This window comes from Oryctolagus cuniculus, chromosome 1 (genome assembly GCF_964237555.1).
Source record: "Oryctolagus cuniculus chromosome 1, mOryCun1.1, whole genome shotgun sequence".
Lineage (NCBI taxonomy): Eukaryota > Metazoa > Chordata > Mammalia > Lagomorpha > Leporidae > Oryctolagus > Oryctolagus cuniculus.
In genome coordinates this window covers 225,667,397-225,684,695 of record NC_091432.1, presented here as the reverse complement: position 1 = coordinate 225,684,695, position 17,299 = coordinate 225,667,397, and the positions used below count along the sequence as shown (strand labels likewise).

General features: G+C 59.7%; 1 protein-coding gene across 12 annotated transcripts in view; it reads right to left on the bottom strand.

Moving 5' to 3' along the window:
- Positions 1–17,299, bottom strand: part of DAB2IP (DAB2 interacting protein) — a 170,695-nt gene that overhangs the window by 99,618 nt on the left and 53,778 nt on the right. For 2 of the 12 annotated variants that reach the window (XM_051855575.2, XM_051855557.2), the window contains exon 1: positions 11,666–11,939. The exons of 9 other annotated variants lie outside the window; for them this stretch is intronic. In XM_051855575.2, coding sequence (XP_051711535.1) covers positions 11,666–11,789 — 124 coding nt within the window. In that variant the 5' untranslated portion in view covers positions 11,790–11,939. Of the gene's footprint in view, positions 1–11,665; positions 11,940–17,299 lie in introns of those variants that run through there. One more of the 12 variants, XM_051855536.2, reaches the window with a different exon arrangement.

Here is a 17,299-nt window from a genome sequence, read left to right as displayed (position 1 = left end):
AGGTCGGCGCCGCGGGCAGCGGGTTCACTACACCACAAGGCCAGCCCTGCCAAAATGGCTTTACAGGTGTGAATAAGTGAAGAATTTTGGGACAGGGAGATTACTGTGGATTACCAGAGTGGGTCCGAAGTAACCACAGGAGACCGCATAAGAGGGAGGCAGAACGTCAGGCAGAAGGGAGAGTGACGTGGGGCCACGAGCCGTGGAAATGGATTCCCCCCGGGAGCCCCCGGAAGGAAGGCAGCCTGACCTTGACCTCAGCCCGGAGACCTCCAGGACTGGAAGATCCTGAACGTACAGTGTGGTAGGACACTGGCCCACCTGCTGATCCAGCTCATTCCACCTCCGCGGCAGACGGAGGCCCGGGGCCAGACCCTTGGCTTTCAGGGCTCCCAGCGCGCCCCCTACAGCTGCCTGTAGGAAGAGCAGCTCCCTTGGAGGAACAGAGCAGGGACACCCATGTAGAATGTCACCTTCTCGCTCCCTCCGCCACGCATCAAACGACACCTGTGAAAGGGCAGGAAAGCCACGAAGAACAGGCTACCTTTGCTGCTTGGTTTCTAGCACTGGGAGGAGACCCCTCCCATCTGCAAACACCGTGCACATTGTATCCTTAGCACACTTACTAATTACATCAGCGACACTTCTTTAAGCCATCCAAGTTCTAATTATAACATTCCAGAGGGGGCCTGATTACCAAAATCTAAGTCTTCCAACGCATTATTAAACTCATCTTATTTCTCACTTCATTCATTAATTATAAACGATTTCTCCCAAAAATTCCACTTCAGTACTTAATGTTCTGTACTTTTGTTTAAAAACTGTATTATTAAGTTCAAGCACCATGCCTACACCATATAACATGCTTAGTTTTTTCTGACAAATTAAAACAGGCATAAAGTCCTAAGAGTATATAAGGGGACCAGTGCTGTGGTGCAGCGGGTTAAAGCCAGGGCCTGAAGCACTGGCATCCCATATGGGCGCTGGTTCAAGTCTTGGCTGCTCCACTTCCGATCCAGCTCTCTGCTGTGGCCTGGGAAAGCAATGGAAGATGGCCCAAGTCTTTGGGCCCCTGCACCCACATGGGAGACCTGGAGGGAGCTCCTGGCTTCGGATCAGCCCAGCTCTGGCCGTTGCGGCGATTTGGGGAGTGAACCAGTGGCTGGAAGACTTTCTCTTTCTCTCTCTCCTTCTCTCTCTCTCCCTCTCTCTGCCTCTGCCTCTCTCTGCCTCTGCCTCTCTGTAACTCTGCCTTTCAAATAAATAAATAAATCTTTAAAACAAAGTTTCTTTACCATTCTGTTCTTGACAACTTGGAAATCAAATTTTAAATGATCTCCAAACTCCTCATTGACTGATTTAACACTAACATCAGACTGAATTTCAGTGTCATTTTTAGCCTAAGGAGCCGCTGACTCATAGACTGCATATCAGATCCTGTAAGGGACGTGAGGTTATAATTTGGGAGAAACTGCAGAACAGATCATTTCATGTTCTAGAATAGATCATCACTTTATGTCCTAGGCTAGCCCTCGGCTCTGGGGTGGCAACAGATGCAAACTTAACCCTCCTGCTGCCTGCTAAGCCAGCAGTCACGGAAAGCCCTGGTCTCATGCCTTCAGCACCCATGAAAGCCCTACCCTGTCAGCCTATGGGGAGGGGAATCTCATACCCTTCATGGTGATGAACGACAAGCACCCAAAACAAATCCCTAACAAACAGATCATGCAGGAGGCTGATCACGGGAAAAACACTGGGGACAGACAGCAAAGACGGTATCTTCCACACAGCAAGGTGCACCACGTTCAAGGACTGACGACGCCTAAAGAGGGCGTCTCTCCAGGTGCTCCATGGATTCGACGCAGTCCCAATCAAAACCCTAGCAGGCTTTTCAAAGACATCGACAGGCTGAATTTTCAATGTCGATGGCGAAGCAAAGGATTCAGAGCAGCCGGGCAAGCTTGAGACAGGGCTTCTGTTAACTGCTTGGTCTCGAGATGTTTTTCACACACTGGAAATACAACTCGTGGAAATGAGACGGCGCGGGACCTTTCGATCAATCCAGATATAGGCCTACACACAGGTGCTCGATTGGTTTCAAAATCAGTGCCAGGGTAAACTGACGGAAGAAAAAGAAATTTTTTTTTTCAACAAGTGGCTCTAGAACAATTATATATCCAAGTGATATAAACAGACTTACAAGGAATGGTGACCTTGCCATGGATGCTCTCTCTCTTTCTCTCTCTCTTTTATCCTAAAACTGACTCCCGTAAAGACCATCAGCTCCAAACTCAACAGGAGGAGACTGAGATGTAGATGCTAATGGCAGGGTTCAAGCCCGATTCTTCTCTGAATCTCAGGGTTGCCCCCTTCTGGGAGAGAAGCCACAGTCCAGTGAGGCAACAGGGCCCCAGTCACTCAGGAGGCGGCGGGGGAAGGGAGGGGGGTCCTCCCTTCCCTCAGCTCCAGGATTTCAGCTCTCATCCCAGGAAGAGAGGCGGGATGTCTGGGAGTGTTCCCATTCTCACCTTGCCGGCTTTGGGGAAGGGAAGGCCTCCCGAGGCGGTGCAACGGCGGGAGCTCTGTGGTCTCCCATGGAACTGGGATCTGAGGTCAAACTGCCTCCAAGTTCAAGTTCAGGGTGCGGTGCAGAGACAGCATCAGGTGAGAAACAGACACAGAGATCCTCCGAGACACCCGTCTCTGCCCTGCGCTCGCGTGCAGGTGGGGAGCAGCACCTCAGGGAGAGCCTGGGGTCCCGTGCAGTGCCCGCCTTTCCCGGCAGGTGCTGTTTGGGTTCACACCCTTCTTGCCCTCTGCTTGGCCTCCTTCTAGTCCAGGAAGGAGCCCTGGAGCTCTGCGGCGTCTGCAGACACCGACTTCCGGTTCCTCATCCTGGAGGCACCTCCCCTCCAAAGAATTCCCAGTCTTCCAGAAAAACCAACTTCCCGGCCACGCTGGAGATGGATCAGCTGGCCGGAAGGCTCCTCTCACGCCTGCGGTTCATTCCTGGGCTTATTTTTTCCTGTACCTCTTTGACTTGCCACCCCAGGGCCTGTTCCAGGGTGGGCGGAGCCGGCGTTTAGGCTGCACTGCTGGCATTCCAGAGACTAAGGAGATGCCAGGCCGTGTGACTTCTCTAGGTCCATTTCTTAAACTTCATTTGGAGAGGCAAAGCGACAGCCAGAGATCTCCCATCCAACTCCCCAAATGCCCACAACAGCCAGGGCTGGGCCAGGCCACAGGCAAGAGCCTGGAACTCCAGCTGGGTCTCCCACGGGGGTGGCAGGGCCCTGATTGTCTGAGCTACCACCTGCTGCCTCCCAGGGTGCGCACTAGCAGGAAGCGGGACTCAAATCCAGTGGCACCCCAAAGGGGCATCTTCGCCACCTCACCGAATACCGGCCCCACCTCCCTGTTCAAGTCACAGAAGGCAACACGGTGCTGAAACACCCGGGCAGGGACCCCTCACCTGTACACAGCCGGATACCCCTGGAGGGGGAGAGCAGCTTTAGCTACATCTCAGAGGTCAGCAAACTTCGACTATCAAGGGCCTGACAGCAGCTATTTCAGGCTTGTGCGCCCATATGGTCCCTGTCTCTACTGCGTGACAGCAGCTACCGACAACACGTAAACGACTGAACGTGGCTGCATTCCAATAAAACTTTATTTATGGACACCCCCATTTGAAATTCGCATAATGTTCACACGTTTAAAATATTATCCTTGTGATTTTTGTTCCGATCACTTAAAAAATGTAAAAACTTTTGTTAGTTCACAGCACGCACCCTCACACAGGTGAGGGGCTGGGTTTGGCGGGCGGGTGGGCATCTCCTGCTGACTCGTGTTGTACCCGATTCATTTGGTTTAAAGATTGATTTATTTGAAAGGCAGAGTCACAGAGAGAGAGAGAGAGAGAGAGAGAGAGCGAGTGAGCGAGCTTCCCTCCGCTGGTTCACTCCCCAAATAACCACAATGGCCGGAGCTGGGCCAGCTGAAGCCACGAGCCCAACGGGCCCAAGCACTTGAGCCATGTTCTGCTGCTCTCCTGGGTGCATTAACAGGGGGCTGGATCAGAAGTGGAACAGCCGGGATTCAAACCAGGGCCCATACGGGATGTCAGCACTGCAGGTGGGGGCTTAACCAGCTGTGCCACAGCACTTTCTGACTTCTGAGAAGGAAACACAGCAGGCAGAGCAATGTTCACGTTTGTTAAATCTGAGAAATGGGTGCATGGGTGTCTACAATATTATTTGTCGTGCTTGTCTCTTGTGGGACGGCTCAGGGGAGGGGGAGGGGCACGCAGGCCCACCTGCTGGCTGCAGGGCCCATAGCTCCAAGCATGCTCCCAGCTGTCGGGTGGAGCAGAGGACTGGATCACATGGATGGTTAACAGGAAAGCCAAGCTCCCCTGGGGCCCGGTTCCCGCCAGACTCCTCCAAGGCTGTCAGCTGCCCCGCCCACCCCCACCCCACTACTCGGCCCCCAGGCCTCCAGCGCCTGCCCACCCTTCTGCAGCTGCTCCCCAAAGGACCCCCCCATGGCTCTGCCGTGCCCTGCCCCCAGCCCTCGGTGCCCCCCATTCCTCCCCACTTCCCTTTGCCTCTCCAAGGGCTGCCAGCTCCCACCCTTGGCCGTGGGCATGATCCTGGCCCTCTCTCTCCTGCCCTTCGGGAATCTCAGAAAGCAGCTCCAGTTTTACAAATAAAAACAATGCAGCCACATAACATGGAGGGTATGACTCCGCGATCACCACTTCCTGTGTCATAAAAGAGATGATCTAACCCCAAAAAGGGCCCACGGAGTGTCCTCTTGGAACACGGGGGGGGGGGGGGGGGGCTGCCATGGATTCCAGGGCTGAAAATGATGTCTTGGGAAGCTCACGCCAGTAGCCTGGCCTTCCGGTCCTCATTTGGCCAAGGGCCAGGCAGGAGCCTCCAGGGGCCCTCAGAGGGCGGGGCAGCCTCTCTCTGGTCAGCCCTTCCCGCCCTGCCTGCTGCCTCCCTGCTGCCACCTGCTGGCCCCTCCGGGTCCCCAGCAAGCGTGAATGAGGACCTGGCCCTGTCCCAAGCCCTCACCAAATGTAGCCCCTGGGGTTACCTCTTCAGAGGCCCAGTGGGGTCCCCACTCCCCAAACTCCCCTCTGCCGGCTCAGACTCAGCACCTCGTGCACCAGCAAGGCCAGCTCAGTCACCCAGGATCACTGATGGCCACTCTGCCCCCAGCCAGTGGGAGCCCGTTTTTTTCTCATTAATGAAAGGTTACCTGGTAACAGTATCTGGAAATAAATAAGGGTATCATTGTATGCAAGCATGCAGGGGAGGGGAACAGAAAAACATCATCATCCTTACTGCTATGTCCCAAGTCCTCCTGGTCTCCCTGGGGCCCGCCAGGGGAGCCCACACAGCCCTTGGCTCACCACTCAAGGCCCTGCGTGTCCTTGCAGTCACACCATCTGCTACGCTGACAGCACACCTTCCCGGAGGCTCCGAGGGGGGCGCTGTGGAGCACGGTCTCGAAGCAGCTCTGCTCCACCATGGGCGGGGGTCTGTTGGGACCCAGGCCACCCTTTCTAGGTACCAATTCTTTACTGTCACTACCACTACTACCATTACTATTATTATTATTATTATTATTAATATTAGAAGGCTATTGAGATTCCCCCATTATTATTACATTATTATTATCATTATTATCATTATTATTGGAGGGCTATTGAGATTCTCCATATTATTTATTATTATTATTGGAGGGCTATTGAGATTCTCCATATTATTATTATTTATTATTATTATTATTATTGGAGGGCTATTGAGATTCCCCTCACTTCCTCACTTATGCAATCAGGGGAAACCACAGCACCAGGAGGAGCCGCTTCCAAACTCAAGGCCAAGTTCAGCCGGATAATTAAATATTGAACAAACGCTGAAGTGCTTCTACTGGATGGGGATGGCTAAAAATAACCACCTGCCGCTCTCTTCCCATGGGCGGGGTCCGCACACAGGCAGCCCCCCACATCGCCCCCACCGTTGGACAAGCTTCCCGGAGCAGCGTGGGGGGCCCAAAAGCGGTGCCCCAAATTCCTCCCGAAGCGGAAAACAGAACTTCAGCTCCCAGCAAGCTCTGACTGTTCCTGACCAGGAAATACTCTCCCTTTCCTGACATTTAACCAAGCGGCCTCCAGAGGAAGGTGTAGGGGAAATATCACGGTCACTGCTTTTCTTTTAAAAATAGCCAGCAGGCCTCATGGAGGTTCTAAAGCAAAACACGCCTGCAGGCCCGGGCACGAGCATGCGGGAGTGGACCCACACGGGAGGGTAAGCCCCTGCCCCCTGGAGACCCAACAAGGAGTAGTCTGCTGCCTCTGTTTCCCTACCCAGGCTACTCTTAAAGCAGCAGCAAACCAATACCAGAACAGGAGGCAGGGACGGGGTGGGGTGGGGTGGGGTGGGGTGGGGCGGGGCAGGGTTCTCATCAACATCACTGGGTCACCTTGCGTGAGTGGCCCGGGCTCTGCGGGCCTCAGTTTCTCCAGCTGTCACAGGGGAACAGCCGCCTCCTGCAAAGCAGCATGGATCTCCCCAACCTCCCGCTTCAGCAGCTGAGCCAAGCAGGCTCCCAGCCCTTCCTGCACACAGGGCTCTGTCAGCGAGGAGGCAAATGGGGCCTCCCCCAAGCAACCGCAGCAACCCCCCCCCCGCAACGTCTCCCCCTTCAGCAACCCTCTAAGGTCAAGACGGCTGCCCAGGTCCACCCCAGTGCTCTCTGAGCCAAACCAACCAAAGCCTGCGAGAGGAAGCGCTGGGCTTCTGAGCACCTGTTTTGGAGTTCACTGGCCCAGGTTCAAACCTTGGCCCTGGTAGTTCACCAAGGAGAGCTCCGTGTCATCACCTCGCAAAGGGGGTGATGGCAATGAGCCCCGCCTCCAAGAGGGCTGGAAAGTTGGAGGGAGACAGGAGTGAACTGGGAGAGGCTCTCAGCCCAGGGCCTGGCCCCTGGTTTAGCTGGAGACCAGGAGCTCCTGTCTTCCTGACTGTGGAAGGTGATGAGGATGGGCTGGGAAAGACAAAGGCAGTAGGTTGCCCCTCTCCAGGGTCCAGGGAGCTGTGTGGACTGGGCCCCGCTGTCTGCCCAGCCCCAGGAACCTCACACCAGGAGACAGCGAACCCCTGGCACTAAGGGAGAAGCCATGCTGGGACTTGCGCAAGAACATGAATGACCACAGGGCGCAGGGCACAGAGGCCGGGCCTGGGGGCAGGGGCACTCCCGAGGCAGGTGGAGGAACAACTTCCCACAGGTCCAGCGGCCTCGCTGCCCTGCCTCCCTCCCAGGTTTTGGCCAGCGTCCTGGGAGATGGCGGTCACAGAGTTGTTGACCGTGCTCAGGAGCTGGGGGAAGGGAAGGAGGCCTGCTCAAAGCCAAGGTCTGCCCTCAGGGGAGCAAGGGTCTGGGCTTGGGCAGAGCTATGTGACCTGGGGCCGGGCTCTCACCCCTGTAAAGTGAGGGTAATACCAGTATCCCATTGCTCAGTGTCAAGGTCAGCACTGGGCAGGAACTCAGCCAACAGAAGCCATTTTCACCCTCATCACGTGCCCTGAGAGGGAGTGGGCTCCCTGGTCCCTAAGATATGCAAGGGCTCGAAGGGCGTGAAGCTGGGACCAGGCCCCAAAGGAGGGGCTGTCTCAGCAGGAACAGACCAAGGGACAGGCGGAAAAGGGTACAACCTGACCCCAGAGACGGTATCCAAGGTGGAGGCAGAGGGCCAGGTAGAGGGCCCTCAGGAGTTGGGAAGGGGCAGACACAGCCCACCCCCATCCTCAAAACTCTCAGTCCTGTGCAGCCCCTGGGGTCTGAGCTTTGCCTCCCAGGGGGTCTCAAGGCAGCTGGGCCCCTGGAGAGGTTGTAGGCTCTGCCCTAGGTATCACACCACCCTCCCCAGCCACACGGCACCTGGGGGGCAGCATCCCCACGTTCCACACTCGACTCTGCGAAGGCAGCTCATCCATGCCTCAGTGTCCCCAGCTGGACCCCAGGGGTGCTACCACTAAGCTGCCACCATCTGAGCCCTGGGAGGAGACCCCAGCAGGCCTGCTGCCCGCATTCCTCAAAGCGAGTTGGAGGGCTCCCAGAACGCCCCACTCCAGCCTCACAGGCGGACCCTGAAAGCAAGGGGTCCCCGGAAGGCCGGGAGGGAGGGGCAGGCAGGACGCAGGACTAGGAAACAGAGTCTGTGTGGGCACGGGGAAGATCTGACTGCTGCGGGACAAAACGTGCACCGGACCCCAGCGCTCAGGCTCCCCACGCCCAGCCCGTGGCCAGGGCCCTGGCAAACCTCCCATGAAGGTGTGAAGACAGGAATCAAAACCTCCTGTGCCTGTGCTCACGGGCATTCAAGAGGTTTCCCAACACACACGGCAGGACAAGATCAGCCCCATCGGACAGACAGGGAAACTGAGGCCCCGGCCCAGTCACACATCCAACAATTCGTGGCTGCCTAACCATTGCTCCATCCCCCAGGGTGAGCCCCAAGCCTCGGTGTATCCCAACAAGTTGGCCCCCTCAAACCAAGAGGGGCTGGGAGTCTGGCATTCCCCTCCCACGGCCGCGGAAGCCCACCGGAAGCCCGGCACGCAGCAGGTGCTCAGGACATGACCCAGAGCTGCAGGACGGCTGTGTCTCTGCTCGCAGCCCTGAGAAGAGCAGGCAGCCGAGGCTTTCCTCGACTCCAGTGCAGGTAGATGAGAACACCTGGCTGGTGATGGGGCTCCCCCAAATCCACGGACCACCACCAGCCCTCAGGGGATTCAGGGGCGCAAAGCAGAACCTTGGCATCGAAAGGTCGCTGTTTCAACCTGCCTTTGGCTACCACCAAGCTCCAAGCACACCACCCCAACATTGCACAACTCTCTCTGCCCATTCTTTTTTCTTTTCATTTAAATATTTATGTATGTATGTATTTATGTATGTATGTATGTATGTGAGGGGCCGGCACTGTGGTGTAGCTGGTAAAGCCACCATCTGGGACACCAGCATCCCATATGGGCGCCGGTTCAAGTCCCGGTTGCTTCACTTCCAATCTAGCTTCCTGCTAATGTACACCTGCACCCATGTGGGAGACCCGGAAGAAGCTCCTGGCTCCCAACCAGCCAGAGTTACAGAGAGAATCTTCTCCCCAGATGGCCACCTGACGCCCCGGGGTGCCAGGGACCCTGGGTCCTCCTGGCTGTGCGTCTGCCGTCGGCCGTTGGCTGGGCCAGGCTGAAGCCAGGAGCTTCTTCCGGGTCTCCTACATGGGTGCACGGGCCCAAGCACTTGGGCCATCCTCTCTGCTGCATTCCCAGACACATTAGCAGGGAGCTGGATCAGAAGTGGAGCAGCCAGGACTCACACTGGTGCCCATATAGGATGCTGGTGCTGCAGGTGACAGCTTAACCTGTTACACCACAGCGCCCGCCCCTGCCCATTCTTCAGATGGGGAAACTGAGGCCCAGAGAAGGGTCTTGCTTTTTGCCTCACACTGGTCAGACCTGGAAGGCTGCACAGGCTGCTAACCCACTCCTCCCCTCGCCCCCAAGGATGCTTCCCTCTGGACTGGTCATCTGCAAATCCCTGCTGCAAGGTTTCAGTCCTGAACAAACACAGCCTGAGGTCATTTTCCTTCCTAACTTGAGCCAGAGGCCAGACAGGCTGCCATGCGGGGTGCCACACCCTCATCTGGGTGTGTGTCATCACGTGCCGGCCAAGGCCACTGGGCGGCTTCCCCAGCCTTGGTACCTCCGCCTGGGGCCCTGGGGTTGGTCACGTCTGGGACCTGGGGTGGAAGGGTTGATGTCTGCTCCAGCCACCTGCCGCCAAGGGAGCCAGGCAGGGGGCTCCCGCCTCCACCTCACATCCTGCCTGCAGCTCTAACCCCGCCTGACTCCCCCAACTCAAGGCCCCAACTCTGCAGGCCCAAGTACCATCCCGCCCACACCAGGAACCCCGTCACCAGCCCCAGCCACTTCGTCTTCCTTGTCTGCACACACCATCTATCTGTCAGTACGTCTAGAGAAGGAACAGCTTCCACACACCTGTCGCCCTGGTCCCCAGGAGGGGCTTCCGGCTCCCAATGCACAACCTGTCCCCACCATCCCCATTCACCACGAGAGGTCACGAGGCTTGGAGCTGGGCAGACCTCGGGCTGGGATTCTTTCCATCTCATGAAACCCGGTCAAAATGTCACCTCCTCTGAGAAGCTCTCCCTGATTTCCCCAAGTACAACATCTGTTCAGTGACAGTCTCCCCCTCCCCCCCACCCCCCGCAGCAGGCTGGGAGCCCCTTCAAGCCCAGGACACAACACAGCCTCCTGCACCTGTGCTGTCAGCAGAGCAGGAGGGGCTTCCTGGCCTCTCTGTGCCTCTACAGCCAGGGATGAAGTGAGGTGGGAGAGACAGGTTGTGCAAGGGAGTGGCAGGAGGAGAGGCCTGGGGGGGCCTGGCTATCTGGTACCTGTGTATGCTTGAGGCTGTTTCCTCCAGGAACCCTCCACTACTGCTAGCACCATTTTACAGCTAAGAAGGGCGAGGCTGGGAAAGAGGAAGTGACTTGCCAAAGACATTTGGTCTCCCAGACCAAGCCTGGGGGCAGGGAGCCAGGGGTTGGGAGGGTTGGGGGAAAGCACGGGGTAGGGGAATCCCGGCGTTAATAGACCCAGCACACACCTGTGCCGGCTCCCAGCCTCCGCTTGGAGCCTTCCGAGAACAGGGTACTCACTCACTACTTCCTAAGGAAGCTTGTGTGTCCTTGCACAGCCCTGATGGTGGGAAGCAAGCGGAGCGTGAGTGCTCACTGCCCGCCTGGCTGAAGTTCAGGGCCAAGGGTCCCCAGCCACAAGACCAGCACCGCAGATGGGTCTGCCAGCATCCACGCGCCGGGCATCTGCTCCGAGCCCTCTGGGGGCCAGTCTCTGCCAGGGCCCTGCTGAGTTTGATCTGGAGCCCCCTCCATGGCCCACCCCACAGAGACCCTCAAGGGGTCTTTGCTGGCTGGGGGGTGGGGTGTGTGACCAGCCTCGCCAGAGCCCCTTTGGAGTCCTCCTCTTCTCCCAGAGCCACCCCCCTGCCCCGCTCCCTCCCTCTCGGCCTGCCCGGGGAAGGAAGTCCCAGGCGCGCTTCCAGGCGAGGGTCTTGTTACTGGAAAAAGCAAACGCTCCCGTGCACCTCCCCCTCCGCCCGCTCCAGTATAGGAGCAGCTCTTTCCCAGGGAGCGCACCCACCACGGCGAGGGGCTCCAAACAAAGGTCCACACCTGTGCCTGAGCTCAAGAGGCGGGGCCAACCTGGTCCCGGGACTGCAAGGTCACCAGGCCGGCAGCCAGGCAAAGGGAGGGGACGCCCAGACGCACCTGGACGACTTTCTAGCTGGGCTGCAGAGTATGCCAGCACAGTGGGGCGGGAGGTCTGACCTCAGAGGCAGGAGAGAGAACCCAGGAGCCCGGTCCTCCCCGCCCGGCCCGTGGCCTAGGGGAGACCCTCGCCTCCAACTGCCCCAGGAGGAGGACAGGAGCTGCGGGTGGCCGACGGCAGACGCACAGCCAGGAGGACCCAGGGTCCCTGGCACCCCGGGGCGTCAGGTGGCGCAGTAGCAGGAGGAAGGGCCTGGGGTCAGGGGGTCGGGTGGTGCCTACCCCTGGCAGGCCGGGTCCGGCTGCGGGAGCGGCTCCTCTGTCGCTGCAGCCGGGGCCGCCTCAGCAGCCGGTAGTAGTAGGAGGACCTCCCGGTGCTCTTCCTGGCGCCGCCGCCCGCGGACATGCTGCCGCCCGCCGGGCACCGGGCCGGGCCTGGGCGCGCTCACACGGGCCCCATCGGCCGCTCCGGCCCGCCCGGCGGGCGCCCCAGCCTTCTCCCGCGCTCGCGTCCGGCCCGCCCGGCGGGCGCCCCAGCCTTCTCCCGCGCTCGCGCCGCGGCCGCCGCCGAGGCCAAGGCTGCCCCACAAAGTGGCTCAAACTCCTCCTCCGCTCCCCCGCCCCTCCCCGAGCAGCCGGCCCCGCGGCGGGGGCCTGGGACCGGGAGGCCGGGCTGGCACCGGCCGGAAAGGCAGTGCGGGGGAAATCCCGGCCTGGAGTCGGCGGGGCGAGGCGGCCCGGAGTGCTCCCGGGGCCCCGGGAGGGTCCAGACCCTCGTGCCTGCACCTCGGGGCTCCACGTCCCAGAGCTGGGGCGCGCGGGGCACCCCAGGCGGCGGCGGTGTAGACCGCGCGCATCTGCGCCTAGCGCGCTCTCCAGGCGGGCCAGGCGCGCGCGACGGCCAGACGGGCACCGTGCTGTCGGGACCGGCTTTTATGGGACCTATCACCTTGGGTTAGGGCCCCAGTGAGGTTGGCGCACAGTCCCGTCCCCATCCCGAGCCCACTGGCGGGGAAAACGCGGGGGAACGCGCGGCTGGGGCGGAGGCTGGCGGTCGGAGAGACTCCCCTTTCCGTGGGGTCCTTGCCTTTCTTCACGGTTTCAGAAACGCCCCTGCGACACGGACTTTACACTCAATTACAAGCGCAGCCTGTTTTCTAGAACACACGACCCGGGGAGGTCCATAACGAACACCTGTGTATTCAGAGGCGGGATGTTTTGCACGCTTTATCAAGTCCCTGCCCCAAATCACACACCGCCCGCGGGGGCTGGGGGAAGGGGTCTCTTCCTCCCACTGGCCCCAGTGCAGGCCAGAACAACCCTCAGCCTACTGCCGGGACCAGAAACGGAGGCTGGGAGAAGACAGGGTGCCCACACCCTCTAAGGCCGGCTGAAGAGCTTTCTGTGAGTCACTCCCTCGCCTGCCTCAAGAACCTTCCATGGCTCCCCAGAGCATGCCGGCAGCAAGTCCCACAAGCATGCTTCCTTGGGAATTGGGTCCAACCAAACCACCGGGCAGCCTCACCTGCAGGGCGCCCCCACACCCTCCCCGACTACTCCTCTGCAGGCACAGCCCTTATACCCCAACACCCCTGCACCAGCGCCCACCTTCTCCATCCCTGCCGGTCCTGGCCCTCAGCCCTGCAGAGCACTGTTCTTTGAAATGACCAAGACCCCTGCCTACCTGAACTCCATCCACTCAAGAACAGAAAGGGAAACTGAGGCCCCGATGGGGGCTGACCTGCCGCAGGCAGCGACAGGCGGTCTCAGCCTGGGTTCACCGCACGCAGATGTAGGGCACAGGGGTGATGGGTGGTCTGGGGGTGCCAGAGGCAGTCTGGATGTCTTCCTGCAGAACAGCCAGACAGGGGGGCCCTGGCAGGGGTGGGGCAGTGTGGGCAGGAATCCAGGCCGGGTTTTGCACCTCACAGGGGAAGCCCCCTCCCAGGCTCCCTCCGCCAGGAGGGAGGGCCCCCAGGTCAGGAGGAGCCTGGATCGCAGCTGGAAGCCAGGCGCCTTCCCGGGACAAGGGGGGAGGGGCCAGAGGGGTGCTGCTCCTCCACAAGGGGTCTGGGGAGTCCAGAGCCATCAACTCCCCTGGCCCCTCTTCCTAGGATACTGGCCAATCCCAGGGGGAGATGGGGGCCACAGTGCCCCCTCCCCAGGACCACTGGCAGCTTCACTTTGGGATAAGCATTGCCTGGCTCATTTTGACAGTGGACCTTGGTGGGAGGGGTACTCTTCTAAAAATCTGCCTTGGGAAGACAGGGCTCACAGCCACCCCCAGTCCCCAGGCAGGCTGTGCACCTTCTTGGCATGGGGACCACCAGAACCCAGCTGGGAGCCTCCACATGGGGGGAAGGGGCGGCTCTGAGTGCTGCAGGCCCACACCTGGGAAATTTCCAGAATGAACCCCCCTACCCCCACAGCCAGTCCCACCAGTGTTGGGGGGGGATCTCTCAGGGAGTCCTGATGGGATGGGGTCAAGAGTTCTGCTCCTGGGCCTGGGGTCCCTCTGACGCAGTTTGTTTCCCAAAGCAGGAACCAGGCTGCAGCCACCCCTTCATGGGGTGGGAGACAATTTGCTCACAGTGTTCTAAGGGAGGGGGAGCAGGTGCTCTGGGCCTGGGGCTCCCAACAGGCAGCCAGGCAGCCCAGGGGTATGTGGAGGGGGGGTACAGACTGCATCTGGACGGAGCTGGGCTCTGGAAGTCTGGCATGGTCTCTGCTTGGCTTCCCAAGTCCTGCTCTGTGCCTCAGTATCCCCACATGCCAGAAGACAGTATGGACCCCCAACCTCTGAGCCTCTGGAGGGAAGAAAGTGAGTGGGCCAATCAGAAGCAGCTTTCCCACCCCTGCCTTGGGCTAGGAGGGCACTGCCCACCCCTAGGCCAGCTGAGGCCTGTGGGGAGGCTCAGCCTGGGGTTCCGTGTCCGAAGGGGACAAGGTAGGCACTAAGAGAGGACAGCCTGGGCTCCCACCCCTTCTCCTGGCCCGGGACCCCTGGGGTGGGCAGGCAGGCAGGCAAAGCTGCCCAGATGAGCATCTGGAACCAATCCTGCTGTGGAGCCGGCCCCCCACAGCCCGGCCATGAAGGGAGCAGCCGCCCTCCCTCGGATGCCCAGGCTGGGGGAGGAGCACCTGAGAACATACCCCCACAACCTCTGCCTCCAACGACAAGGGGCCAGAGGGACAGACCCCTTCTGCTCCCAACCATCTCACTGCCTCAGACAGCCCCCTTCCCAAGGCCCTGCTGATGTGTGAGCCTTGGGGGCCTATGGGGCTGAACACGGGGTCTGGATTGCCCACCCTGCACCACCTCCAGAGGGGCCCCCAACACCTCTCCCAGGTGCTGCTCTGGGTGTAGTGGCTGCAGGCACCAAGTGACCACAGCTCCTTAAGCATGTTTCTGGGTTTGGATGGCGCCAGGAAATCCCAGAGCTGACTCCTCCTCCTCCTCCTCCTCCTCCTCCTCCTCCTCCTCCCTCTCCCTCTTCCTCCTCCTCCACTTCCACCTCCACCTCCACCTCCACCTCCACCACCACCACCGCTGCCTTCACCTTGCCCTCGAAAGCCTCTATAGATGAACTGCCAGAGGCCAGAGCTGTGTCACCAAGTGGCCACCTCCCTCTGCAACTGCACCCCTCCCAGCCACCCAGCTGCTCTCTCCCACCTCTGCTGCTCAGGCTGCTGCCACCAAGTCGCTCCTTCTGCCCAGCACCTGCCTCTCCTCCCGCTCAAACTTCACCTTTAAGACAGTCTGCTTCCTACTTCGGGTCCACTTCACTGGTCAAATAATGGGGACCCTGGAGGCCACACAGGAGGAGCATGGGGAATGGACCCAGAGAATTCGGTCTGCCCTCCAGGCGGCCTGAAGACGACCCCCCCTGCTGGGATGGAGGTGGCAGGTGGCATTTCAGCAGGGCTGAAGGACCATCAAAGACCTCATGCATTGTGGGCCTGGCCAGGGCCCGGCCGCGAGTCAGGGAGGAAGTGGGGTGGGGAGAGGTGGACGCCACAGTTACCTCTGGACAGACCCACATTGCCCATCACCATGCGCACGTCTTCCTCCAGCGGGAAGCCAGATTGTCCACTCTTCAGCACAGCACGCAGAAGAGCCTGGCCAGCATCAAGGGACGGCAGTGGGTGGGAGGGAAGAGCGGCCACGAGCAGGGATCCTCAAGCACTGAGCCCCCGGGAGCCACCCCCAGCGCAGGGGCCACAGCGATCCGATCCCAGGCTGCCTCACCCGCAGGTTACACACTTGACCTCCAGGGCTTGTTTGGGGGTGGGGCTGGGATTTACGGCATTCCGCACGTCCCGGGAGCCAGGCCCTTTGCACAGCATTCTCCTACACCCAGTATCTCATTTAACTGCAGGACAGCCCGTGACTTCTCTTTACAGAAAACGCTGCAGGCAGAGGAGGGGACGCACACTCCCTAAGGCCTCGCACTAACAGCCCAGGGAGCTGGAAAGAGCAAAGGTCATAGGATTTGCAGAGCTGGAGGAGGGGCGACAGTCTAGAACTTTCCGTAGCAGCTGGCTTTGTCAAGGGACAGGAGGAGGCTGGGGGGGATAGGATTGAACTGGAGTCTGCCCCGAGCTGCACACAATGGTGTCTGGAGGGCTCAGACCAGTGGGGTTTCCTGTCTGAACGAGGCTGGGTGACGGGGACGGCAGCCCAGCACACATCCGCCTGGCGGGCCAGTCTCAACCTCTCAGCGTCTGCAGCCCTGGCAGGAGTGTGTGGGGCCGTCATGGATAAGGCCATGGTCTCTGGCCCAGGAGGCAGCCCGTCTGGCAGATAGATGACATCGGCTTCCGGCTTCCAGTTTGTGTCCGGGATGAGTAGCAGGATCCTAGCTGGGAAGGTGAGGAGGCTGAAGCCCAGCTTATCCTAGGGAGGCGCAGTCAAGCCTGCGATCACACTCACGTGTCCTCCGGAAAGCCACCAATGTCATCCTTTGCAGAAGACGGCCAGGGCAGGGCCTGGGTGACCCCGGGGTTAGAAAGCTCCGCCCCTCTCAACATGGGCAGAGCTAAGGGGTAGGGCTGGTGTGCACATCAGCACACACACAGGCAGAACTAGGGGGCAGGTCCAGGGTGCACATTTGTACATGCAGCCAGGGGGCGGGTCCAGGGTACACATTTGTACATGCAGCCAGGGGGCAGGTCCAGGGTACACATTTGTACACACACAGGCAGAGCTAGGGGAGGGTCCAGTGTGCACATCTGCACACCCCTAGGCGGAGCCTCAGGCACTCAGAGCACTTTTTATCAGGCCACCAAAGCTGGGCTGAGGGTGGAGCCCCAGGGAGAAGGCAGGGCTCTAGCGGAGGGGGGTGGGGGACACGACTGACATACTCATTCCCTGGGCCTCAGTTTCCTCATATGAAGTGGACATGGGACTGCTGTGCCAGCCCACCTCCCTGAGATTCCATCAGGATCTAGAAATTTCCCCCAGCCCCAAACCACCACCTACGCATCCTCTCTTGTCCTCCAGAAACCCAGATCAACGAGCAGCCCATCAGTCGTACAATCCTGGCGATCAGAGCAAGAAGGGGCCCCAAGAGCCAGTGATTACCCTGGAATGCTGGGCACAGGGGACCTGCCTAATGCAGGGATCAAGTCCCCAACCACTCCGGGTGTGGCTGCCCCTCCCACAGAGCAGCAGCCATCAGGGTGGGCTTGCCATCACTCCCCAAGATGGCGAAGCTGAGGCTAAGGCAGGGAGCAGCTGAGCCAAGACCCCCCCAGGGCGGGTGGTGAGCCGGGGCCCCAGCTTGGCGCCCAAGTACAGCCGCCAGGTCACCCTCCCCAGCAGGCCGGCCTGATGCACTCCGCCACCAGACACCCCGAGTTTCCACTCTGGGCTGGCAGCTCAAGGCTCCAATCCTGTGGCCCGGGGGAAGCTGG